At 35.3% G+C, this 27,669-nt stretch overlaps 1 protein-coding gene and 1 long non-coding RNA gene across 4 annotated transcripts in view; one reads left to right on the top strand and one right to left on the bottom strand.

Moving 5' to 3' along the window:
• Positions 1-390: 390 nt before the first annotated feature.
• LOC127841082 (alpha-(1,3)-fucosyltransferase C-like) overlaps positions 391-27,669 on the top strand; it is a 29,596-nt gene continuing 2,317 nt past the window's right edge. The window contains exons 1-4 of one of the 3 annotated variants that reach the window (XM_052369634.1): positions 391-845; positions 6,913-7,103; positions 12,820-12,989; positions 26,701-26,870. In XM_052369634.1, coding sequence (XP_052225594.1) covers positions 12,986-12,989; positions 26,701-26,870 — 174 coding nt within the window. In that variant the 5' untranslated portion in view covers positions 391-845; positions 6,913-7,103; positions 12,820-12,985. Of the gene's footprint in view, positions 846-6,912; positions 7,104-12,819; positions 12,990-19,439; positions 19,747-26,700; positions 26,871-27,669 lie in introns of those variants that run through there. The other 2 variants (XM_052369632.1, XM_052369631.1) reach the window with 2 other exon arrangements.
• Positions 3,514-5,806, bottom strand: LOC127841091 (uncharacterized). Its single transcript, XR_008030703.1, has 3 exons — positions 5,665-5,806; positions 5,111-5,211; positions 3,514-3,606 (listed from the first exon to the last, which is right to left on the bottom strand). It is a non-coding gene; the product is annotated as an uncharacterized LOC127841091 (long non-coding RNA).

The raw sequence follows: 27,669 nt of genomic DNA, 5'->3' as shown, positions 1-27,669 counted from the left end.
CGTTTTTTGTTTGATTAATTATTTCTACTATCATTAGTTTAAAGCTTGTATGTATGTCCGCTAGGGCCTTTTTTATGCAGGCCATTTCGTAAACTTGTACTTTGTCAGTTTCTATTATTTCAGTGTCAAGTATTTCGCTTATCGTGTTATGATTTGAATTTTGTTTTCCTTTCTTCTTTTACTGTTTCATTTTATTATCCTGTATGTCAGTGTCTTGAGTTGATGTTAAGCTTATATCTAACTCACTGCTGTTGGAGCTGTGTTTTCTTTTAGATGCATCGGCCATCGCATGTTTTTATCGCTTTAACTTTCTTCGTAACTATACTGTCATTTTATTTTTGTATTTGAAGGCTAAGGGTTGATTTCCTCGTGCATCGAGTCGATCACAGTTGTTTGGTTATAAAACAGCAATTTTTGTTCAACGGACATGTCATTTTAGTAACGATTTAAATTGAAACTATTAATGAACACGAATTCACAGTATTGAAGCGGATTTATTTTAAATAAATAACTAAAGAAATTTGAAGCTTAAAAAATTGGTTGTGAGATAACAACAATGCTGAAGCTAATGCAGCTCCAAAACATTGATCGTATAACGAAGCGAAAACATGGTATTGTTCTGCTACTTCTGCTTATGTGTTTCTGCATCGTTTACAAACAGAGTGCACGGACAATCATTAGAAATCAGTGGATGAACATGTCTCTCATACCGCTTAATGACAGCAACGTGTTATCCAACGTGTCTCTGACACCTCGTCATGACTACAACGTAACCTCGGAATCGCCATCGGTGTTGAGATCCGAATTGATGATACTTTGGTACAACAAACCCGTTTGGATCAACGGTATCGTTACGTTTGTTTCTTGCTTGTTGCAAACACGACTATAGACAAGCGGTTAAATGCCTCGACCGTTAACAATGTTTTATTTTTTACATTTACGAGATATTTCGATATTTAATTATAACATTTAGAGTGTTTTTGTTGTTTTGGTGTTTAAAAAAAATCCTATTAAAATAACATAACAGCTAAATTAGTATTAAACGACTATTTCTCCCTTTAAAATGTCAAGCTCAACATTTTAACAAAAAGCGAAAACCTAGTTGTCGGGTTTTTTATGCCCCCGGATCAAATGATCGAGGTATATTGTTTTTGGCCTGTCTGTCTGTCTGTCCGTCATCATGTGGGAAACGTGAACCTTGGTTAAATTTTTCAATATTGAATAACTTTTGCAAAATTGAAGATAGCAACTTGGCAAAGGTCAAATATATGGCTTCAAAGCGGCGTCAAAACTTTAACCTTGGTCATAGCTTTTGCAATATTGAAGATAGCAACTTTACATTTGGCATGCATGTGTATCTCATGGAGCTGCACATTTTGAGTGGTGAAAGGTCAAGGTCATCCTTCAATGTCAAAGGTAAAATTTATGGCTTCAAAGCGGCGAAATAGGGGGCGTTGTTTTTCTGACAAACACATCTCTTGTTTTTGATTTAAAAAATCATATAAAGATAGCGAAAACGCTTAATTATTTAAAAAAATATTTTTTTCTTCTTTTTTAAAATGTCAAGCTTACCATTTTTACAAAAATCGAAAAAATAGTTTTCAATGTTTTGTTGTTTCTTTGTTTAAAAACAAAATTCTATTGAGATTGCATAAATGCGTAGTATCAAACAAATAGTTTTTATGCCCCCGGTAGGGTGGCATATAGCAGTTGAACTGTCCGTCAGTATGTCAGTATGTCAGTGTGTCAGTATGTCAGTATGTCAGTATGTTAGTAGGTCAGTATGTCAGTCAGTCTGTCCGTCCGTCCGAAAGAACTTTAACATTGGCCATAACTTTATTCACTATTGAAGATAGCAACTTGATATCTGGCATGCATGTGTATCTCATGGAGCTGCACATTTTGAGTGGTGAAAGGTCAAGGTCAAGGTCAATCTTCAAGGTCAAATGTCAAATTTGTGGGGTCTGTCCGTCCGAAAACTTAAACATTGGCCATAACTTTTTCAATATTAAAGATAGAAACTTGATATTTGGCATGCATGTGCATCTCACGGAGCTGCACATTTTGAGTGGTGAAAGGTGAAGGTCAAGGTCATCATTCAAGGTCAAATGTCTAATATATGGCGTATGTCCGTCCGTCCAAAAACTTTAACATTGGACACTTTTTCACTTTTGAAGATAGCAACTTTATTTTTGGCATGCATGTATATCTCATGGAGCTGAACATTTTGAGTGTTGGAAGGTCAAGGTCATCCTTCAAGGTCAAATGTCAAATATATGGCGTCTGTCCGTCCGAAAACTTTAACATTGGCCATAACTTTTTCTATATTGAAGATAGCAACTTGATATTTGGCATGCATGTGTATCTCATGGAGCTGCACATTTTGAGTGTTGGAAATTCAAGGTCAAGGTCATCCTTCAAGGTCAAAGGTAAAAAAAAATCAAAGCGGCATTATCATGAAGCTGCACATTTTGAGTGGTGTAAGTAGTGTTTTTCCCAGGAGGGCAAAGGGGCATGGCGCATTACTTTCAAAAAGGGCATTTTAGTGCGCAGTTTAGGCAAAAAAGGGCAAAAACGTTCCCGGAATACCTGAATTACGGGGAAAGATGTAATCGCATCAGAAGCAGTTGTGGAAAAAATAACATATAAACAAGCACATTTATTGGTAATAGATGTATTTAACTAACTATGATTTATATTAATATATTTACCTTGCAATGTACATTTAAGTTCCATGCTGTTTCAATAAACTGTTCAGCACGACAAACATAATAAAGCAATATATGCATATGAATCTGATTATACACAGATCCACTAACATATAAATGAAACCATGTTTGTCTTATCCCATTTTCTAACAATAATCTTGACAGATGTTTAAAATAACATTGCGAGTAAATTGATCGCTAACAATATGCAAACACTCGTTTCCGTGACATACATCCATCGAGTAGATTACAAATAAATAAATAATGTTGTTGCTATCTAAAACATTGTTATGCATTGTTGATTATCACAGACATTTCATCAATTCTTTCTTAATGTATAATCTCCATCGTTAATTCGATCGTTTACGACGTTATTTGCCGTTTTTTGCCGAGTCACAATTTATTTCTGTATAGTCCGCCATGTTGATAAAATGTCAAATGATTTAAGCGACAGGTGCGCATAGCAACGTTAAATCGTATACGCGATTCGCATTTTGTTAAATTAGTATACGTCTCAGTAATTATTTTAATAATTAGATCTAATTATCTAAAAGACAAAAACGATAAAGAATAAATTTGTTTGTGATTTTAAATGTAATTATGCGTAAAAATATATGTTTTGATATAACTGAATAATGCATGCAATGCACAATTGCCACGAGAATAACATCGCGTTTTTCATCAAAAGTCTCCGAAGTAATGCTCTTATCGTGGAGGAGTACACATTGCCGACCGAAAAGTGCGCTTGGTATAACATAGCCTCCGGCATTATCGATTGTTACTGACACGGGGTTATTCACGCATGACTAAGGTGGCACACTACAGTTTTTTTAGTCTCGGCCAATCGCGTACACAAGCAGGAGCGAACCAATGTCTGGAAACTGGTCACCTCGCAAATCTGAAAATAAACCAAGCACATTGCCAGAATGGTTGAGGCTGTGCCTTCTGAAAAATCAGTAACATTCAAATCAAATGAGTTGGGGCAAAATGTTTTAGTATTGATTATTTCAAATCAAAACATCAGAATGATGTGTGTTTCCGAGCCTTTTTAAGCCAGTTTCAACAACAAACTGCCACTTTCCTGCAGAAGCAAGGTGCCTGGAAACCATGTTTTTACATTAGTAACTTACCAAGTACTAAACAGCAATGGAGAAAATTGGGGGTCAAAGGATTAGATTTTTTGTAATAGTTCAATGTCCGTACGCCCTTTCAAATTTCCAACAGAAATACTGACCGGAGCCAGCATTACACCTGTTTTCGAATTGCATTAATTCTACTTCCTGTATGCAGCTATAGTTAAAATACCAATGTTTTGGTAACTTACAAACATCCAAGAAAAATCACCACAACTCAAACCTGACATTCATTATTATTAAGACACTCAAAATGGTGCTTACTTGAGCAATGTTCTCTTTATTTAGAAATTTGACCGGGGCCAATTCGCATTGGTGGCTAAAAAGTGTGGTGTGCAGCCTTAAGGGCCAGCAAAGTCTTAGAACTGCAAAATATGGACTTGTTTTCTTGAAATTTGGACAAAAACAAGCAAATATAATACATTTTTGACCAAGTCTGAAGGCTTGTTTGTTATTTATAAAGCGTTTAATCCGACCCCTGTTTTCCCTTTTTTTTCTATGCCATTTTCAGGGTCATTGTAGAAGTCATGGTAGTGAAAAGCTACCTCACAGAAACATATTGCAACAATTAAATGAAGTCTTAATCACATTGAGATGACAAATGGTAGTGCAGGTGACTTGGTCAGCCTTTAAATCATAACTTTATCAAAGAAGCAACACAAAAACACGCAGTTTTGGGCCAATAAATACTTGGCATTGCTTAGATTTTTACAGCTCTCACAACAAATGCACATGTTTTTGCTTAAAGTAATAAAAATATAAATAAATTGCATGCTTAGCATGATCTTGAAAGGCAAGTTAAGCATTTGTACCTTTAATCTGTTGTAAAAACACACCATTTAAGGCCCCTGTGAAGTAATCCCTTAAACAGGCCCATGCAAGGGAGATAACCCAATCATAGCATAAATAATTGGGGCTGACATATTGAGGAAATACCCCTGATATGACACTAATGATTGCCTAAAAATTGACATCTGAGATAAATATTAACCCATATTTCTTGGAAACAGAAAAAGTAAAACTTCTAGTAAGCTCAGATCATTGTTAAAAGGCATACAACAATGTGAGGCACTTGCAAGAGTCACTTCTTCACAATAACTTTTTATTTGCTTATATATATCATCAGTTGAATTGCGCACAATGGCGAAAAGTAAGTTATGGCGCAGTTATAGATTAAACAAAGCACGCAGGACATTTCGGTATAGACCAGGAAACACATTCCGACAAACATGCCAACATTTACCTAGCCCACTGAAGATGTCGTTTTACCTTCAGTAACTGCAACGGAGTGTCTTTCCGCTGACAAGGCTGTTGACGTATTTTAGTTCTTCTCCAGGGACTATCTTGCCTTACAAGCAAACGACTAAAACCTGAAATAAATGACATTCCACACTGATTTCAATGCGAAAGCATGCACAATGTTAACATGGAAACAATGTTAACAAGATTGTTACCAGGCGATAGGTCCTTAACCGTACTAAATTCTGCCCAAACGGCCATTTTGAATCATTGCTTTGATTGGATTCTTATATTGTTTGCTATAATTTTTGACATTATATGAATATAAAGCCCTTCTTCACCACAGAGTAGTAAGTTGTCCATACCGGCTACAAATTGAGCACATTCTTCATACAGAACTGTTTGAGAATTGCAGAAACCAGTAAACATGATTCCGAATTACCTCCCTTGATTTACGAACAGTATTGGTCATACAATAGTGTTATGGGCAAACACTCTGTTAAAAAACAAAACCTTAGGAATATATAATTAAGCAAAAGCATGTTTCATGGGTGTTTGATCATTTTGGAAATTTGTCGTTTTACCTTAAGGTGGCACACTACAGTTTTTTTAGTCTCGGCCAATCGCGTACACAAGCAGGAGCGAACCAATGTCTGGAAACTGGTCACCTCGCAAATCTGAAAATAAACCAAGCACATTGCCAGAATGGTTGAGGCTGTGCCTTCTGAAAAATCAGTAACATTCAAATCAAATGAGTTGGGGCAAAATGTTTTAGTATTGATTATTTCAAATCAAAACATCAGAATGATGTGTGTTTCCGAGCCTTTTTAAGCCAGTTTCAACAACAAACTGCCACTTTCCTGCAGAAGCAAGGTGCCTGGAAACCATGTTTTTACATTGGTAACTTACCAAGTACTAAACAGCAATGGAGAAAATTGGGGGTCAAAGGATTAGATTTTTTGTAATAGTTCAATGTCCGTACGCCCTTTCAAATTTCCAACAGAAATACTGACCGGAGCCAGCATTACACCTGTTTTCGAATTGCATTAATTCTACTTCCTGTATGCAGCTATAGTTAAAATACCAATGTTTTGGTAACTTACAAACATCCAAGAAAAATCACCACAACTCAAACCTGACATTCATTATTATTAAGACACTCAAAATGGTGCTTACTTGAGCAATGTTCTCTTTATTTAGAAATTTGACCGGGGCCAATTCGCATTGGTGGCTAAAAAGTGTGGTGTGCAGCCTAATGCTTTGGAGCAGTCAGTTTGACTACCTATAAATCGAGCACTGTTATAGATTAACAATCTCTTGCACGACGGTCACATTACATTCACCTCTGTGTTGGGCTCAGAACGGACTATTGTTATGAAAGCGTCTCATTCATGTCATGATCATACCAAGCGTTCATCATTGAGGTTACAGTATACTAAACAATCTCTTGCACGACGGTTACATTGCATTTACTGCATTTAAGAAAACCATCTCATACCATGATATCTTGTATCAGTCTTAATTCATTATTATATAAAATTGATATGTTTTTTTATGTTAAGAAACCAACATACATACACACGTCGAAGCAATTCCTAACGTCACTCAATAAAAAAGTATGTTCAATTGTTTACATTTGTGATGTGCATGGAATGATTCCATCTGCGTAAATGGGCAATAAAATAGTTCCAAAGTGTTGCCTTAAAACTCGCAAGTTTTTGCACGATTTATCGTACATTTAAAAGTCATATTTCTTAATTTAATGCATGCGATCTTAAATATCCAATCAAATATACATTGAATGCGTTTGTTCGGTTTTATCTATTTCATAGACCAAATGGCGTGCTGAGCCTTTCGCAGAGTTGTATGTGACAGCAAGGAACGACAACTCTGCGTGGAGATTGATAGATTAAATCTACTCGATGAATGTAGTCGATTAGACGTTGACGTCTCTCGAGTAAATCAAGCACAGTCGGAGCGTCACAGACAATCATGAAGCTGATTTTGCGGACCAAGTTAGATCGTAAGGCAATAAAGATGTTATCAATAAGGGCGCGTGACGAAATTTGCCTTTGAAAAGAAGGGCGCGTGGCTAAATTTGCCTTTGAAAAGGGCAGAGTGGCGATCCGGGAGGGCGGCGTGGCTTTTCGCCACGCTAAAATGGCCTGGGAAAAACACTAGTAAGTCCAAGGTCAAGGTCATCCATCAAGGTCAAGGTCATCCTTCAAGGTCAAAGGTAAATTTTTTTTATTTTTTTTCAAAGCGGCGTTCTCATGAAGCTGCACATTTTGAGTGGTGGAAAGTTCAAGGTCAAGGTCATCCTTCAAGGTCAAGGTCATCCTTCAAGGTCAAAGGTCAAAAAAAATTATTTCAAAGTGGCGTTCTCATAAAGCTTCCCATTTTGAGCGGTGGATGTTCAAGGTCAAGGTCATGCTTCAAGGTCAAAGGTAAAAAAAAAAATTCAAAGCGGCGCAATAGGGGGCATTGTGTTTCTGACGAACACATCTCTTGTTCTTAAATATATTTCAATGATGTTTCATGCCCCCGGTAGGGTGGCATATAGCAGCTGAACTGTCCGTCAGTCAGTATGTCAGTCAGTCAGTCTGTGCGTCCATCCGAAAAAAACTTTAACATTGGCCATAACTTTTTCAATATTGAAGATAGCAACTTGATATTTGGCATGCATGCGTATCTCATGAAGCTGCACATTTTGAGTGGTAGAAATTCAAGGTCAAGGTCATCCTTCAAGGTCAAAGGTAAAAAAAAATGTCAGTCAGTCTGTCCGTTCGTCCGAAAAAAACTTTAAGAGTGGCCATAACATTTTCAATATTGAAGATAGCAACTTGATATTTGGCATGCATGTGTATCTCATGAAGCTTCACATTTTGAGTGGTGGAAGTTCAAGGTCAAGGTCATCCTTCAAGGTCAAAGGTAAAAATAAATGTCAGTCAGTCTGTCCGTCCGTCCGAAAAAAACTTTAAGATTGGCCATAACTTTTTCAATACTGAAGATAGCAACTTGATATTTGGCATGCATGTGTATCTCATGAACCTGCACATTTTGAGTGGTGGAAGGTTAAGGTCAAGGTCATCCTTCAAGGTCAAATGTAAAAAAATATATTTCAAAGCGGCCTTCTCATGAAGCTGCACATTTTGAGTGGTGGAATTTAAAGGTCAAGGTCATCCTTCAAGGTAAAAAATATTTTTTTTTCAAAGCGGCGTTCTTATGAAGCTGCACATTTTGAGTGGTGGAAGTTCAAGGTCAAGGTCATCCTTTAAGGTCAAAGGTAAAAAAAAAAATCAAAGTAGCGCAAAAGGGGGCATTGTGTTTCTGACGAACACATCACTTGTTTATTATCTTTTAAAATTTCAAGCCCAACATTTTACAAAAATTGTAAATAAGTACCAAACAGTGTCTCTTAATCTATTTTTATTTAAGAAGTATCATTATGCGTATGAACGTTAAACTGTGAATTAAACAGGATGTAATATATTTGATTAATCTTTGTTCATGTTGAAGTTATCTATATGCAGTACAAACATGTTGTATTTAACAACGATAACGGTATAAAATTGTGTGCACAGTAACTGGTATACATTACTAAAAACACAAGAACATGTTTGTAAGTTCTACATTGACAATGAAACCTAATTTTAAATTCCGACTTGACATGTTTATGCCCCCTAAGGAGGGCATATAGTGATCGGACTGTCCGTCCGTCTGTCCGTCTGTCCGTCAAACTTTGCGTTTAGATTTCGAAAAATGCTCATAACTTCTATGTCCCTTGAGATATAAGCTTCATATTTGGTATACATGTGTATATGGACAAGGCCTTTCCATACACATAAGTTTTGACCCCTGTGACCATGACCTTAATCTTAGGGTCCGCGTATAGGTTTCGAAATCTGCGTTTAAGTTTCGAAAAAAGCTCATAACTTCTATCAAGCGTTTATAGGGGGCATAAGTTATCCTATGGTGACAGCTCTTGTTTAATTTGAAATGCATTTGTTGTATCCGCACTGGTTTACTGGTAATTACACCGTTATGATCTTACACTCATGAGACAACAAGAAATCGATTTTTTGTTCTACGGTTTTGGTCCCACGGTTTTTGAGCGACACGATAAATGAAGATAACATATTTTAATGCATTTCAGAAATTCATGTAATAAAAGGCGATCAAAAAAAGAAAAACAAACATACACATGTTCTTGATATTGTTTTAAAATGTCTGCAAAACAAAGTCAAAACTTTATAAAGCATAATGAACGCTGAATAAAATTAATTGACCCAGTTGTTTGTCGGTCAATTTTGTTAGCAGTTGAAAAAATTACCTATGTCTTGTGAAAATGTGTAGATTATACATGTACTGCCAATTACTGGTCACACACAAATGAAAAATTAGTGAACAATAACGTCATCAGTTATGAGATCTGTTCTAGAGATTAAACATATGTCCAATGTCTATGAAGCGGAGGGTATTAGCTTCTGTAGCGAGTTTATCGGCTTTTTTAAGACTCTGTCAATCGACTTCATAATTGTTAATTATCACAAAAAGTGAATTATTAAGGTTGTTCTAATTGTTTTCACATTTCCCCGAATACCTGCTTTGCAAAACACTGATTGAAATCAGTATGTCTTCAATGGATTAATTTATTCGAAATAAATCCTGCAATACTTTTAAAATGGCTATATTTAAAATGGGTACGTTTAATGGCAAACTCATGAAATGGGCAATTCATATTAGTGCGATCATCTAAGTATGCTTGAGGTACAAACTGGTTCTTGCGTTACCTACGTAAATTTCTGATCATGATAATTCTGTGTAAAAAACGATTATAGTATTTAATAATTTAGAGGATGTTAAAAATATGTCCACCATTAAAGTTTTTGAATGATTCCCTTATCGTTTATACCTTTTAGCATTGACTTTAAATGGTTATTGTATAAAAATAACTGGATATAAATCGAAACGCTGATGGCATAGAAAGAATGTTGACAAAAAATAAAAATGAAATATAAGAAAAAAATAGGGTTACCACTAACTTACATTTCACACTTTGTTAATTAGTGTCGTTTTGTTCAATATACCGTAACGATTCAAGCCCATTTTAAGACACTCAGTTCAGTTAATGTACTGAACCAATTCTGTTCAATACCTAAAAATACTCCTTATTTTTTTTATATAAATATTTCATTTGCTGAGCTCTGAAACTAATGCCATTCTTGTGAAAACGATTTTTATGCACCAGGATAGAATGATCGGGGCATATTGTTTTTGCCGTGTCTGTCTGTCATTTTGTCCCAAAACTTAAACCAAGCTTAAAGTTTTGCGATAACTTTTGCAATATTAAAGAAAGCAACTTGATATTTGGCATGCATGTGTATCTCATAAAGCTGCACACTTTGAGTGGTAAAAGGTCAATGTCAAGGACATCCTTGAAGGTCAAAAGTAAAAAAATACAATCCAAGGGAAGTAATAAGCTTTAAAAGGGAGATATTTTCTAAACCTGCCAAATGATATATTGAAATATTATTTCAAAGCGGCGCAATAGGGGGCGTTGTGTTTCTGACAAACAGGTCTTTTACTTAATTGAGTGATATAATATGAAAAAGAAAAAAAAAGAATTGCTTTATCATTAATTGAATATGCACTTAAGTATCAGAGTTCCAGTAACATTATGAAGCAATTTTATAAATTTAGTTGCAAATGAATGTTTGCAAAACAGTTTTAATTTTAAACATTTTTTAGCTCATCTATTTTTTGAAAAAAAATTATGAGCTAATGTCATCACATCGGCGTCGGCGTCCGGTTAAGTTTTGTGTTTAGGTCCACTTTTCTCAGAAAGTATCAACGCTATTGCATTCAAACTTGGTACACTTCCTATCATGAGGGGACTGGGCAGGCAAAGTAAGATAACTCTGGCATGCATTTTGACAGAATTATGTGCCCTTTTTATACTAAGAAAATTGAAAATTTGGTTAAGTTTTGTGTTTAGGTCCACTTTATTCCTTAAGTATCACAGCTATTACTTTCATACTTGCAACACTTACTACTATCATAAGGGGACTGTGCAGGCAAAGTTATGTAACTCTGACTGGCATTTTGACAGAATTATGTGCCCTTTTTATACTTAGAAAATTGAAAATTTTGTTAAGTTATGTGTTAAGGTCCACTTTATTCCTAAAGTATCAAAGCTATTGCTTTCATACTTGCAACACTTACTAACTATCTTAAGGGGACTGTGCAGGCAAAGTTATGTAACTCTGACTGGCATTTTGACAGAATTATGGGCCCTTTATACTTGGAAATTGAAAATTTGATTTAGTTTTGTGTTTTGGTCCATTTTACTCCTAAAATATCATAGATATTGCTTTCATACTTTGAACACTCGCAAACTATCATAAGGGGACAGTACAGGACAAGTTGCATAACTATGGTTGTCATTTTGACGGAATTATGGCCTTTTTTTGACTTAGTAACTTTGAATATATGGTTAAATTTTGTGTTTAGATCCACTTTACTTCTAAAGTATCAATGCTATTGCTTTCAAGCTTCAAATACTTTCATGCTATCATGAGGGTACTGTACCAGGCAAGTTGAATTTTACCTTGACCTTTGAATGACATAGCTTATCAAGGTAAACTAATTAAATTTTGCTAAACTGTCACTGTTGCACCAAGTCCTGATGCGAGGGTGTGTTGATCAGGTGTTATTGTTGACATCTATAAAATCTACTTAAAAACTTGCTGTCGTTTACAGATAACGATCACCAAACGACTGAAAACGTCAAGTTAAGTTCGGCATTTAAAAAAAACTGCGAGGATTAGGTCACCAAGAAGTTATTTAACCGGGGTATTTCGGGTGTAATTTTGGCTGTACATTGAAGAAGTAATAACACAAATTACGACCCACTAGCATATTTCTGCATATCGCTGTTTTTTGGAACGCATCAGAGAAAGCAAACAATCTGCTTCGATTGGGGAGCGCCCTATCACCTAAAATTCTGTTGACTGGTTAATCAATTGAAATACGTGACTTTTAAGATAAGTCAAATAATCACATATCACACTGATCAAAAATCTTAAATTAACTTGTCATGAAATTTTATCCCCTAACAATACGTTTGAAACAAATTGGCTTGAGTCTTTATTTAAAACAATGGTAAGGCTATTTACTGTGATTGATTTTGGCGATATTGTTCTTGTGTTGTTGCGTGTTAGTGGGTTTTAAACACCTTTTAGATTGGTTTTGAAATTTAAATACATCATTTTGACATTTGCTGTTCTTTCGTTTGTCCTTTTGATGGACCTTGCGAAATAAGCACCCATATCTATTTCACAACGGCGTTATTTACGAATTGACAACAACTAAATGTAACGTCCATTCAATCGAACAGAAAACTGACTTTATTGTATTTTCTGGTGTATACAGTTACTGCTGAAGTATATTTAGTTCTAATGAGTATGAAGTTTGCCGATGTAAACAATTTATCAAACTTCGCCAAATTACATCATTTAGCCAATAAATCTACACGAATGATTCCCGTTAAGATTAAACATACGTTTTGTTTGTAAAATATTTTCAAAGTTGTTAAAATAGAAATAGTTTTCTATTTTTAGACTTTTCAAGAACATTTTAAATTTCAATAACCTTTCGTACGTAAAACTTAATATTGAACCCCTAACGAGGCTAATCTTCGAACATTTTCAAATAGCCATGTGTAATTCTGTTTTCAGAGTTGCTTGTTAACAAGACTCGGGGAACGTGTCCTTACAACAACTGTTTCTCTACAACCAACAAGGCATTGTTCAACCAATCAGCAAGCGTGATTTACCTCATAAATAGCGGTGGCATGCCAAGAATTCCGCCAGTTTCCGCTGTACACCGGAATAAAGATCAGACATGGGTAGGTGTAGACTTTACTTTTTATTATGCTCCCCGAAAATTTTCGTTGAGGGAGGGGGGAGGGAGGGGGGAGGGAGGGGGGAGGGAGGGGGGAGAGGAAGGGGGGGAGGGAGGGGGGAGGGAGGGGGGGAGGGAGGGGGGAGGGAGGGAGGGGGGAGAGGGAGAGGTCATCAGTTTTGTTTCACTGAAAAATCTTTTAACATGGATAAATGTGTTACTATTGGTAGATTTTTGTTGTTGTTTATTACCACATTTTTATAGCGCCCTTTTCATACAGTATGTGCGTTCAGACGCGCTTCACATTTACCCCCCCCCCCCCCGATCACTGGGTCATAAGTCGTCCGTTAACATTCGTCGCAGTATGCAGCCACGGCACACTCACAGGTACCCATTTAAACACCTGGGTGGAGAGGAGAAAATGTTGGATAAATTTCTTGCTCAGGAAAATTTCAGTGGTCAGAAAAGGATTCGAACCAGGGACCTCTCGATCTCTAAGCCAGCGTCCTACTATTAGACCACTGCTCCCACTAGTTATAGTAAAACGTTTATTTATTTATGTGTAATTCGGATATCTTTATAACATATCTTTAAACATTATTCTTTGCAGTATTACATACATCGGTACACATACAGATCTTAGAAATGGTAATGTGGTGTTCCAAAGATACCAAGTACTGGTTATCGGCCAAGGACACTGACATTTCTACATGTATTAGCCTGACGCTTTCGATACAATCGATCTAAAATTAATAGGTTTAAACGAAAAATGGTAATCGATATTTGAACATTTATTTTGTGGAGGAAGCATCACTTTTTATACGCCCGTTTTTAAAAAACGGGACGTATTAAAGTTTTACCTTGGCGGCGGGCGAGCTGCGTCCACAGCAGTGTCCGCTCTCTAATTCAAATAGTTTTCATCCGATCTTCACCAAACTTGGTCAGAAGTTTTATCAAGACAATATCTAGGTCAAGTTCGAATATGGGTTATGCCGGGTCAAAAACTAGGTCACAGGGTCACTTAGTGCAGTTCAAGCATTTAGCATAGTGTTTGCTCTCTAATTGAAGTAGTTTTTATCCGATCTTCACCAAACTTGGTCAGAAGTTGTATCTGGACAATATCTAGGTCAAGTTTTAATATGGGTCATGCCGGGTCAAAAACTATGTCACGGGGTCACTTAGTGCATTTCAAGCATTTAGCATGGTGTCCGCTCCGTAATAGAAGTAGTTTTCATCCGATAATCACCATACTTGGTCAGAAGTTGTGTCTAGACAATATCTAGGTCAGGTTCGAATATGGGTCATGCAGGGTCAAAAACTAGGTCACAGGGTCACTTAGTGCATTTCAAGCATTTAGCATGGTGTCCGCTCTCTAATTGAAGTAGTTTTCATCCGATCTTCACCAAATTTGGTCAGAAGTTGTGTCTAGACAATATCTAGGTCAAGTTTAAATATGGGTCATGCCGGGTCACATGGTAACATGTTTTTTCAAAGAGTTGACTTGCTGAGTTAGTACTTTTATGCAAGTGACCACAATCGGCCTGAACTTTTCCAACATAAACAGTCTGACAAAGGTTTATCAAGATTGATTTATAAATGTGCTATTTTGAGTTGCAATAATATTTTACCTGGTGACCTAGTAGTGGGAAACACGTGGCCAAGATTTGCACTCGGTCATGATATTACCAAGATAAACATGCTGACCAAGTTTCATAAAGATCGAGCAATCAATGTGACTTTTGTATCGGTAACACGATATCTCAAACATTTGACCCGGTGCCCTATTTTTCGGAAGCACGTAAACCGATTAAAAATCGGTTTAGAAAATGTGAAGTTAAATATTCTGGACAAGTTTTATCAAGATTGATTCATCAATATGGCCTTTGAAGTGGAACCAATGTTTTTTCAAACATTTGACCTTCTTACAAAGTTTCTTAACCCAGATTCGAACTCGGTCAAGAATTAGAAAAGATGAGCAAGATTTGACATAGTGGCCTAGATTTTGACGCACAGAACGCTGTTTCAAACTCAGACTAGATATTGTCTTAATAAACATTCTGGCAAAATGTTCATGGAGTATTAGTCACTACAGTTGCCTTCAGAGTGGCAGCAATGATTTTTTAAGCTTCGACCTTGTTATCTGTTTTTTGGATAAAATTTACCAAGATACAAACTCGGCAAGATTTGTGCAGATAATATTTTTTGATCAAGTTTGATCAAAATTGACCCCCGACAAACACCAGAAATTTTCACACCTGACTTGATTCGGTGCTGTGGTTCGATCGGGTTTGTGTACGAAGCTATGTGACCCAATAAACGATAATGGTTTTTGGAATCGACTGCGAGATGTTACATTTTCTGCCATTGTTATTCTTTTTAACTATTGATTACCGATTGATAATAAGCGCATGTTCCCGATTCTTTGAATTGGGTTGATTTGTTATTGTTTGGTACACACAATAAAGATAAAAGACCTTGGATACTTGAACAGTTAGGATAATTGAAGGAGATGGTTTTGTTCTCGATAAATATATAATCCGACTTTTATGCCATAGCGGTTTTCAAAATGGATAAGCGAAAACAGAACGAGTTGTGTTTAAAGTAAAATATTGATTCAATCAAGCAGAGTAATGAAACAACTTAACGACAGTTGGCAAATGAATTTTTCATTGGAAAGACGCAGGTGTTTTAATTGTTAAACTTTTCCATCCTTCCAAAACTATATTTGCTCGGCTCTGTTCTGTCAATTGATAGTTGGACATTTATCTGCGTTAATAGATTTTCATGCACCTGATAACCTATTGACAACGTGACCAAACATCTCATTTGCTATTTATTTTAATTTTCGCTTGTAATACACATTGTCCTTTTTGATAAATTCTGTGTTTTACAAAATTGCTTTCAGATGTCAAATGGCATCTTCAATGCTAACTTTTGTTTTCATATGTGATTCTTCTGTTTGAACAAATATATAGAATCTTTAGTATTTGAATGTGGGGTTGCTGAAAACTAGTTCAGTACTACAGTAAGGTAAAGGTACGTTCCTGAGCCTTTGCGTATCATGCAAATGAAATGCAAGTACCAAGTAGTAAATTTATACTTGCTTTAGCCGATGATAACCACGTGAATGCATGTCCAGTACCCCTGTAGTGAAATATATCTTCGTGAGCCTCTGGTTTCCATGTGGGTTCCAGACCAGTAACCAGATATTGAATATGCACAATCCCGATCATATGTTTACGATGCCCATCATCTTGTTAATATACAAGTCTAAGTTTGTATTAACTATGTGGGTACCCGTCAAGTATGCGGGTTGGGTAAACGTACCTGCCGTAGCCTATACTTACAATTTATGAACCATTCCTGTACTTCGGTAGTGAACGACTAACATTCAGAGCCTCTGAATTGCATGTAAATACCATTCCAGTATTCGGGTAGTGAAAGCATACCAGCCTGAGCTAATTCTACGTATATTGATACTATGTTAAATACCGAAAAGTGAAGGTGCACCTTCTTAAGCCTGTGCTAACCATGTAAGTATCAGCCCAGTTCCCTGGTTGTGAACGCATACTAGCATGCAGGCATTTATAAAGGTCCAGGTGCATATACCAACAGTTGGCTATGTGTTCGATTATTTTTTTTAAATGGTCATGTATTGTTTTATATGTTGCTCCTGAACTCAAACAAGCACACATAGGTAATTGGAAAATAAGATGCAAACAGTAAAGTGGTGTTCTGGGAAAAACACATTCATGCACATGATAACAGTTTTCTTGAAAATTCCGCGACACGGATACTACTACTGAATTTGATTCAGGAACAGGAATGCCAGTGTGCTTAAAGGCGTTGAGTAAAAGCCATGCATGAGTCTATGCTAAGCATCTTGGTACCAATAAAGTACTCGGTTAATATCTGTACCCATAACCTTCTACTAACTAAACTGGTACCAGGTCAGTGTAAGAGTAATAAAAACCTACATAATGATGGAATGCTTGCGTTACCCATACTCTTAACTATCCTATGCTTACTATGTTGGTACCAGTCCAGTAACAGGGTAATGAATACGTACCTGCATTACCATATGCTTACCAAAAGGAAACCTGTTTTCAGTAAGCGGGTAGTGAAAATGCACCTTCTCGAACCTAAGATTACCGTATGGGTACCAGTCAACTTTCTCGTTAGTGAGAATGTACAAGCCTGGTCCAATGTTAATCACGTTGGGTACCAGTCATGAACTCGGTTGGAAAAATCATACCAGCCTCAGTATATGCTCACTTTGTTCAAATCAATCCAATTACCATTTTAGGCCTATACTTAGCTAGTGGGTATTTCCAGTACACAGGCTACCAAATATGTACCTACCCGAGCCTATGCTAAATAAATGGTTACCAGTACAGTAAGCGTAAATGAAAATAGACTTTCTCGAGCATCTGATTACCGTGTGGGTACATGTCAAGTATCTGGGTAGTTAAAAAGTACCTACCGTAGCCTTAGCCTATCACTTTGGTACCAGTCGAGTATATAGGTCTGTTCTCTAGATAATGTTTCATGCAATTCATGTTTCATTATCATTTTTGGTGGACATTTTCGTTTGTTATATTTTCATTCCAAGAATCATATATTTTGTCTTTAAATTTTTCTCTTATTAAAAAAACTATGATTTTCTGGAGCACAACCTAGGTAGTTACATGTTCCTGTCTGAGCTAATGCTTACCATGTGCATAATTGTCCTGTACCCATGCATTTAAATTGTACATGCCTTAGCCTTGACTTACCATATGGGGACCAGTTCAGTACCCGGGCAGTAAAAATATCATTGCCTGAGCCTATGCTTACCATGTAGGCACCAGTCCAGTGACCAGGTTGTGAAAAGGTTTCTGCTTGCGCCTTGCGCCTATGCTTACATGTTAAGTAAACCTGTGGTAAAAGCGACCCTGGTGAATTCTAACAATATAGGAACCAGGGTACCGTTTTACTAAGCAATTCGTAGACTTACGCACATATTTTAAATTCAGTCTATTTCCTTCAAATTCTTGCTATATTAAAAGTTGTTATGTATGAAATGAAATTCATAATATAATGTTACATTCTAAGTAAAAATTAGTTTGCCTTAATCTGAAATAAATGAAATTAAATCATTTAAAAAATTGTGCGTAAGTCTAAGACTTGCGTAAGTTGCTTAGTAAAACGGTACCAAGTGCACTAACCAGGAAGGAAAAAAAGGAACCATACTGAGTGTGTACTGAGCATGTGTTGGTGCCAGTCTAGTATCAGGCACATAAAACAAACATGTCTGAGCATCTGCTCAACATTTGAGTACCTGAGACAAATAGCTTGTAAGAATTTTAACCAACCGACGTTTCAAGGACGCATTATTTTAACTTAACGGGACGTACACAAAGCATGTTAAAATACATATCATAACTTGCACGTGTTTAACATAGCTTTCATGTAAATAAAAACCTTTAAAGAGATTAATAGTTAAAGAATTAACTGTTAATCGTATTTCCAATTTTCGGTTTAAAACTTAACTAGTCTACTTAAAAAATTGTGTATTACATAAAACGATTGGTGTTAACAGATTAAAGCTGTTTATTGGCAGAGGACGCGTATAAAGGTATCGTCCAAAGCTCCAGATAAGATGCCTATCCGCGTATTTACGCATTGAAAATTTAAAAAAACGCTTTAACAATAGGCTCAATACAAATCTTTGTACGTATTTGTGATCGATTAAAGTGCGTAACCGGTTTAACCAATAATCTAGTGTAATAATTTTCAGCGATCTTATTGTTGAAGAAGTTTATATTTAACTTACATAGCCCACAGGCAGTGTGACTTTATTTTCAATTGTACAAGCAATGCCATTACATAATTGCGAAATTTTGCACTGCCTGTGCGTATGTGCAGCACATGTTGTCTTTGCTTACCATAATAGAGCAATAGATTACTACGAGGTGTGTTAAGATCAATGGCCTTTTTAAAAACCCTTTATGGCTGAAACATAGGAGTAAAATACCCTTTAACAATACAATCAGTGGGTAAAATACCCTTTAGACCAAATCCTTATCTGGAGCTCTGGTATTGTCTTTTAATATGCAATGGGCCTCAAGGTAATTTTGCATGTAATGTTTATCAAATAATGCGGATACGGTCATGTCCAACCATATCTGCATTTAGTTGCGCACTATATGGCGACCAAAACCTTTTTCACGGTAACACAACTCCACTGAGCATGCGCAATATTGAAATATGCGACGGTAGGCCATCGTTCATCGGACATTTACCCTATACGCGAGTTGCTTAGAGTTGTTTGTTGATAAAACAACCATTTTTGTTAAAAGGATATGCGATTTTAGTTACGATTTAAATTGAAAGTATTAATCTACATGAATTCATAGTATTGACACGGATTTATTTGTACAATATAACTTAATTAATTTGAACCATCCAAATTAGTTGAGAGATAACAACAATGCTGAAGCTAATACAGCTCCATAATAATGATTGTATAACGAAGCGAAGAACATTTATTTTTATGCTACTTCTGCTCATGTGTTTCTGCATCGTTTACAAACAAAGTGAATGGACAATCGTGAGAGGTCAGTGGATGAATGTGTCTCTACTATCGCTTTATGACAAAAACGTGTTATCTAACGTGTCTTTGATACCTCGTAATTACTACAACGTAACCACGAAATCGCCATCGGTGTTGAGATCCGAATTGCTGATACTTTGGTACAACAAACCCGTTTGGATCAACGGTAATGTTACGTTTGTTTCTTGTTGCCAACACGACCTTTGACAAGCGGTTAAATGCCTAGACCGTTAACAGGGTGTTTTTTTTACCATTTACGAGATATTTTGATATTTAATTTTTACCGTTTCGAGTGTTTTTGTTGTTGTTGTTTTTTTTGTTTTAAACAATCCAAGTAAGATAACATAAACGCTTAAACATACGAAAAAGGGACCAAAAATGTGTCTCTCAAACTATTTTTATTTATAAAAAAAGTATCATGATGCGTATGCACGTTTAACTGTGAATTAAACAGGATTTAATAGATTTGATTTACGTTTGTTCATGTTGAAGTTATTTATTTGCAGTACAAACATGTTGTATTTTACAACGATAATGATAAAACTTGTGCGAACAGTGTTTTTTATAAACAACAAACAAAACAAGAACATGTTTGTAAGTCCTACGTCACGCTGGTAATCCGGATACTTCGATAACCGATGGCACATCGATAACAGAAAAAAAGCAAAAGTCACGTGCGAGAGGTTAGTGCCTTAGTTTTTTTAGTTATATCCTGAAGATAAGTTTTTTAGACAAAGCACACGGTCGAGTTGATAAATAGTGTATCTTTTTCTATTGGAAAGAAAACAAATCACAGAAAAATGGTTGATTTTTGCCAAAAAAAAAATCTGTCGGAAAACAGCATAAACTAGATGAATAGTAAACATTTCAACAAAATAAACTACTTAGAAACATTGCAAGAAATTGTTCGATATTCAAGCATGTAGAGCAATCACTGTGCTTTTAAAACTGAAACAGTATTAAATTAAATATTAAGGAAGATATGACACGTTTTAAAAGGTGGTATTCATGAAGTTGCAGACACTTTGATTCCCAATAAAGGACACTTCGGATAACAGAGACTTTCAACAAATTGGGCACTCTGATTACCGAGTTTTATCTTCTACCTGAAAGCATTTATGTATATTATGGCTATTCTTACTAAAGATTTTGAAGTACGAATCAATGTGCATAGTTAAGCGCTACACATTGGGAATCTATGAATAACTTAATTACAAACACAATACATGTATAACCAATGGCGTTGTTCGTTTTCAAAAATTACTTTACAATTGATAAACACGACGACCGGAAATAATTGTCTACGTAATGAACATGTTTTAGTGGTAGCTTGGGATTCAGAGAGATTAAAATACCAGGGATCACGTGGATCAACACGATCGTGTTTAATTTTAATTATATCAGGGCTGTAAATAACGGGGGCGAAGGGGTCTTTAAGAGGCAAATACACATTTGGTCTTCTTAAAATCCAATGTCGTTGGGGCTCATTAGAATCACATCAGCAAGACGATACTAATGCGTAGTCATGAAATTAATAAGAGAAAAAAACTACCTTTATCTTCAGTTCTGCATTTAGGGAGCAATTACTTTTACGCAACGATAACGTTAGCTCGAAGTCGATTCACCTTACCCTACATCACTTTATTGGTCGAGTTAAAAGAATTTCGGACCTGTATCGCTGCTGATATTTATCTCTAAGTAGCAGTTTTAGCAGAGTGATTTTTCATACTATCTAATATATAAGTAAATGGCCTTCGTACCTTTATAAGGACATAATTATACACGCTTTAGATCAACCGTTTCGCTATAAAGAACGTAATTTAACATTGTTTTAGCTCTTTTTAAGCTAGTGTACTTTGCGAAGATCCGGCGGTTGGGTGACTCGAAAACTGAAACATATATGGTAAAATAGACTGTACTCATCAGACATATCGAATTAGTTTAACATTTATCTATCACATTTATACAAATTCATACTCATATTTCAAAGAGATAAGAACATGTTTCGGTAATTCGTGTTTAATTTACGTCAGAACATAATTTTAATGCATTGCCTGCTCACTATAACATAACAGTATTTCACAGCGAATTATGCTTTTCTGATTCACTAAAATGAGTGTGTTGTATCTGGTAAAAAGTGTCGAGTAATCGGGAATAGAAGCGCCATTTTCATTGAGATGATCGGTTAAAAAAATGACAATGAACATTTGGCATCCGACTATTTAAACATTTGAATTTTCTCAAATATGTTAGTAAACTAAAATGTAACATGTTACATCAATGGACATATTGATCTTTTATTTCGAATAGTAAGCAGGTTCTTAATTTATTTCCAAGTATTTTAATTTGGTTGAAAAATGTACTGATCATCCAATTAATGCTGACTATCGTTAGAATTTTATCTCATTTTTTATATAATCCACCGTTTTTCTGCGAATTTCTTTCTACGTAGTGCGAAGTGCTATATCATTATTTGTGTCATAAAACCAAATGAACAGAACATAAATGCAAAAAAGCTGAAGAACCGCTCGAACGTGGCTTTTGTTGTTCTCTGTTATCGAAGTGCCATCTGTTATCTAAGTATTCGCATACCCGGCGTGTACATTGATAATATAACCTTATTTTAAACTCCGGCTTATTTTTTTTTTAATTAAAAATGCATTGATTGGTTCCGCACTGGTTTACTTGTGATGCCTATTACACCGTTATGATGTTACACTCATAAGACAACAAGAATTCGATTTTTTGTTCTATGGTTTTGGCCCCACGGTTTGAGAGCGACACGATAAATCAAAATAACATATTTTAATGTATTTTGGAAATACATGTAATCAAATGCGATCAAAACAAACATACATATTTTCTTGATATTAATTTAAAATGTCTGCAAAACACATTCAACACTTTATAAAGCATAATGGACGCTGAAGAAAATGAATTGACCCAGTCGTTTGCCAGTCAATGTTGTTAGCGATTATAAAAATACCTATGTCTTGCGCAAATGTGTAGATTATGTTGCCACTTACTAGTCACACACAAATGAAAAATAAGTGAGCCACACTTATGGGCAACATAATTGTTAATTATCACAAACAGTGAATTAGTAATGGTTTCACATGAAACCGACTACCTGATTTGCGAACAATTGGTTGCATCTATACCAAATAAACAACACACAAAAGAAGTCAGCATGTCTTCGATGGATTAATTTTATCCGAAATAAATCCTGCATACTTAACATGATGCCTCGTTATATCATGGACACTATGCGCGACCTCAATATTGGGCAAGTTAAGTATGTTACATAAGTGCTCCAGCTATCCCTTATCTAACTTTTTACCGGCTTTTTACATACATTTGAAAGGTTGCCTCTAACTTAAATCTAAGGGTTCATGGGTTTCCCACCAAACGACAATAATCATTTGTGTCATCTTGATTCAAACCACAGGTGATTAGCGTGTGGCTATAATATTAATTAGTTAAAACATCATTTTGAATGATAAATGATCATATTATAACGAAAAATAAACTTTTCTGGAGAAAACAAATCACTATCATATATATATATATATATATATATATATATATATATATATATATATATATATATATATATATATATATATATATATATATATATATATATATATATATATATATATATATAACAAGGTATTCAACTGGAATTCACCCCCGAAAACAGGGTGCATCGCTTTGAACAGCCATTACTTCATCAATTTTGCAGCGATTTTCACGATCTCGGTCTTATTGATGACATGATGGCGGTTCAAAGCGATTCACCCTGTTTTCGGATGAATTCGAGTTGAATACCTTGTTATATATATATTTGATATTGAAATTTTTTTTTCACAAAAAATGATTTTTCGTTTTAATATGATTATTTATCATTCAAAATGATGTTTTTACTAATAAATATCATAGCCACACGCTAATCACCTGTGATTCAAACATGCATAATAAATGGTGTATATTTTGTAGTTAAAATCTAAACTATGGCAATATTTCAGCATTATAAACCTCTCAAATGAAAGCGTGATCTTTGAGATTGAGCTAAACGTGTTGCCGTCGACAAGGTGTCACCACAGAGTGATATTTTGTGGAAAGTAATTAAACATGTCCTGATATTATTTATATGCCAAATGCCGGCCATATTTAACCTTTTGACCTCTAACTGTGAACATTTTGCCATCAGTGAGCAAGCGACACACAATCTACACATGGTGATATTAATAGCAATTTAATAATTGTATATTCTTTCCTATTAGTTATAGTATAAACATGCTTATAATGTAACAAGACAACAGTGAAAACAAACGCATACATTAAATGCTCTCCATCATAAAGATTTTTTTTAATAAACGTGTTACAAACATGTGAAACCACTTCAATACCTTAAACAATAAATTAATATAGATCTACCATGAATCGTACCACCGCATGTTATGTGACTGGTTAACTGATTAATTTGACTGAATATCTGAATAAAACTGAAAAAAGAAGTGACAGGCACATTTTCTTTTGTAACTCAGATTAAGTTAAATGTGAAATAATCCTTTAAAGGAGCAAAAATTAATATTAGCAAAATAATATATTGCCTTTCATAAATATAAAAAGTCTTCAAATATTATGAACTAAAATAAATACTTTTTCTACAATATCATTTTCAAAAATACGCATATTTTATTTTTAAAATATCATATTAATGTCGAAATGTCTTCTTGTATCTTGGAAACGCTGTTATTGATGTTGAAGACATATATATAGCACGTTGTTCTTTTCAAATCATATCTTTATATATTTTTATAATGTTAAAATTCACCAAACCTGAGATGTAAAAAAAAACGAGTAAAACTCAGTGCAAACAATATGTTTCTTTTGTTGGTAACATAATTTTTGCAAATAAATAAAGAATTAATACCTGTGTTTTTATCGCCTGATTTAATAGTCGTTTGCTTTTGCCAACAAAATAATAACAGCCGTGCATTTTTTGTGGAAAAATTACCTTCGCGTCTTTGTTTGAAAGTCACCATTGCACCTAGTCCGGAAGCGAGGAGTATGTTGATCAGGTGTACGCATATGGTTTTATTGTTGGCATCTATAATGAAAGTACTGGCGGTACTGGTGTGACGATGCTTTTGAAGAGGATGGATATAAAACATCAATTTAAGTTTATCAATATCACCACAATTGTGTATGTTGATACGAACATTTGGGTACGATAAAAAATTTGGGTACGAAAAGTTTGGGTAGGAAAAAAAAATTGGTACGAAAACAATTTGCGTACGAAACATTGTATGTATACTTAGGTGGTTGTGTAATTTCTGTTAGAATATCGTATTCAATATGTAAATTTTAAATGATTGTGCCCGTACTTGAGTTTGTTGCCTTGTTTGAGTCTATACGCGCCTAGGCTGCACCCAGTGTGTGTATTTGTGTTTTTCCAAGGTAATGAGTTACCTCCGCGCTGAGGCTGCATAATGTTGGGACCTGGAGTGTGTCCAGCACTCCTACCTAATAAGATTAGATTGACGACAGTTGGGACGAATTTTGAATGATAGCTGCAATTTCCAGCTATTTGTTTTGTACTGAAATACTTTTTAATTTTTTATATGGTCAAATGCTGCGGGGGGGGGGGGGGGGGGGGTGAGATTTTCCAGAAAAAACAACTGTCAGGAATGGTGACCACAAAACATACAAAATCTAACATTTCGCCGGGAGCGGGAATCGAACCGGTGTCGTAAAGGTGAAAAAGCGAACGTCTTTACCACTGCGCTAGCGGGACGGACAGTTTCGCAAAGCATGTTGTTTTATCTATATATATATCATAGCAGTGCAGCGTTTACAATTTGCAGGTTCGAAATCGTTCGCATTCTTTAGTTGTGTGATCACGTAAAAAGTTAATTTTACATGTTTTTATTCGCAATTTATTTACTAAGTCGAGAACAAATATCAAACAAAATAGAGAAAATATATAATTGTTTCATTGGTCCATAAAAATAAAATGGATGTAAAATTACTAACTTGAAATTAACGTTCTGATACACTTATTGAATCTGTTTCCCCAGGATATGCTGTTCTATTAACATTTACCTTTATCAACACGAACGACAACTCTGCTAGGAGAATGTTATCAATGAAAATCAACGAGCACTCTCCTACGCAGTGGCGAATGCCAAGGGAAGTAACTGAAAAATCGAGTTATCTCAATCGGACTGGCTCGGTCTTTTGCATAGGTCGCCATTGTGAAGACTTTTTTTACTGGTTATCAAACATTGGACGCTGCTGTTCCAGCATCGTCATAAACTATTAAAAAGTAGCGGTCGATTCCCCAAAACGTATACATATGGTTTTATTGTTGGCATCTATAAAAACATTAAAAAGGTAGCTGTCGATTCCTCAAAACGTATACATACGGTTTTATTGTTGGCATCTATAAAAACTAGGTAAAAAGTAGCTGTCGATTCCCCAAAATGATCATCAAAAGGCTGAAAAACGTCTTTAACGTGTCCAGGTTACTTTGGCATTTGAAAACTGTGCGAATTATGTCACCGAGAAGTTATTTTACCGGGATATATCTGGTGTAATTTGAGTGGTACATTGATGAACTGTACACAAATTATTACAATATAGCTTTTGCCGTTCTGTCGTTTGTCCTGTTGATGAACCTTGCGAAATAAGCCCCCATAACTCCTTTACCACGGAGTTATTGAAGAATTGACAGCAACTTAGTGTAACGTCCATTCAATCAAACAAAGGAATAGAAGAAATGACTTAATATTGTATGTTCTAGTGTATACAGTTACTGCTTACGTATATCTAGTTTCAATGAGTATGCCGATGTAACAAATTTACTACACTAAGCCCAACAGCATCATTTAGCCAATCAATGTACACGAGTGATTCTTTTTAAGATAAAAAATACGCTATTTATTGAAAAGATTTTCAATGTTTTTAAAATACAATAAATAGATTTTTGTTCTTATACTATTCAAGAACATTTCAATTTTCAAAACCATTCGTACGTCATACTTAATATTGAACCCCTAAGGAGGCTAATCTTCGAACATTTTCAAATATCCATGCGAAATTCTGTTTTCAGAGCTGCTTGTTAACAAGACTCTGGGAACGTGTCCTTACAACAACTGTTTCTCTACAACCAACAAGGCATTGTTCAACCAATCAGCAAGCGTGATTTACCTTATAAGTAGTGGTGGCATGCCAAGAATTCCGCCAATTTCCGCTGTACACCGGAAAAAAGATCAGGCATGGGTAGGTGTAGACTTTACTTTTTTTATTGTAATACTCGTTTCTACCCGATTACAACACACATACAATCTAGACAACAGCGCATCTACAAAGCGATCATGAAATACTTTATCTGTATAATCAAACTAATATTGTCTAACTTATAGTTTTAGGCTTAATAAGATGTCAACCTAAACATTGTTCATTTAAAAGATCTGTGTTGTATCTTCCAAATCTCTATATTGTTAAAAGTTGTAAAACACCTTTGTTCCGTTTCGTAGTTTCGCCATTGACAATGTCACATTAGAATGTTCTTGCACAATAATTAGTGTTATCTGTTGAATTATTTGTGCGGATTTTTCTATTCTGCAGGTATCTTTCATACCATTAGCGTGTTAATAGCATTTTTGAATAATCAATTTTATTGTCTGAAACCATATAAAATATTGAATATGTCTATAATACTTGACATAATAGTTTTTATTAAATCGGACAAATTGAGACATAATGTGAGTTAAATTATTTTCGGGAACAATTTTATCCAACAACAACTTTTACGGCTTATAATATTGAAATACAGCCTCTCCACAAATGCGACCGAATTTTAAGTGATTTATGAAGATGCGATGGTTTTGAGACAAGCATGAAAACAAATAGCAGTGAATAACGACGCTTTAGAGTACGTCATTATAAACGAAATATCATACCCAAACAAATTCCATCGCTCGGTTACATACGGGTTGTGCTTATCTTAAAGTCATATACACCTTACTTCGAAATGAAAGCTTAATATTCTAATCGGCAAAAAGCGATAGCGCTATAC

This window comes from Dreissena polymorpha, chromosome 8, assembly GCF_020536995.1.
Source record: "Dreissena polymorpha isolate Duluth1 chromosome 8, UMN_Dpol_1.0, whole genome shotgun sequence".
NCBI lineage: Eukaryota > Metazoa > Mollusca > Bivalvia > Myida > Dreissenidae > Dreissena > Dreissena polymorpha.
The sequence above is the reverse complement of the archived record's forward strand: the minus strand, read 5'-3'. Positions and strand labels throughout refer to the sequence as shown.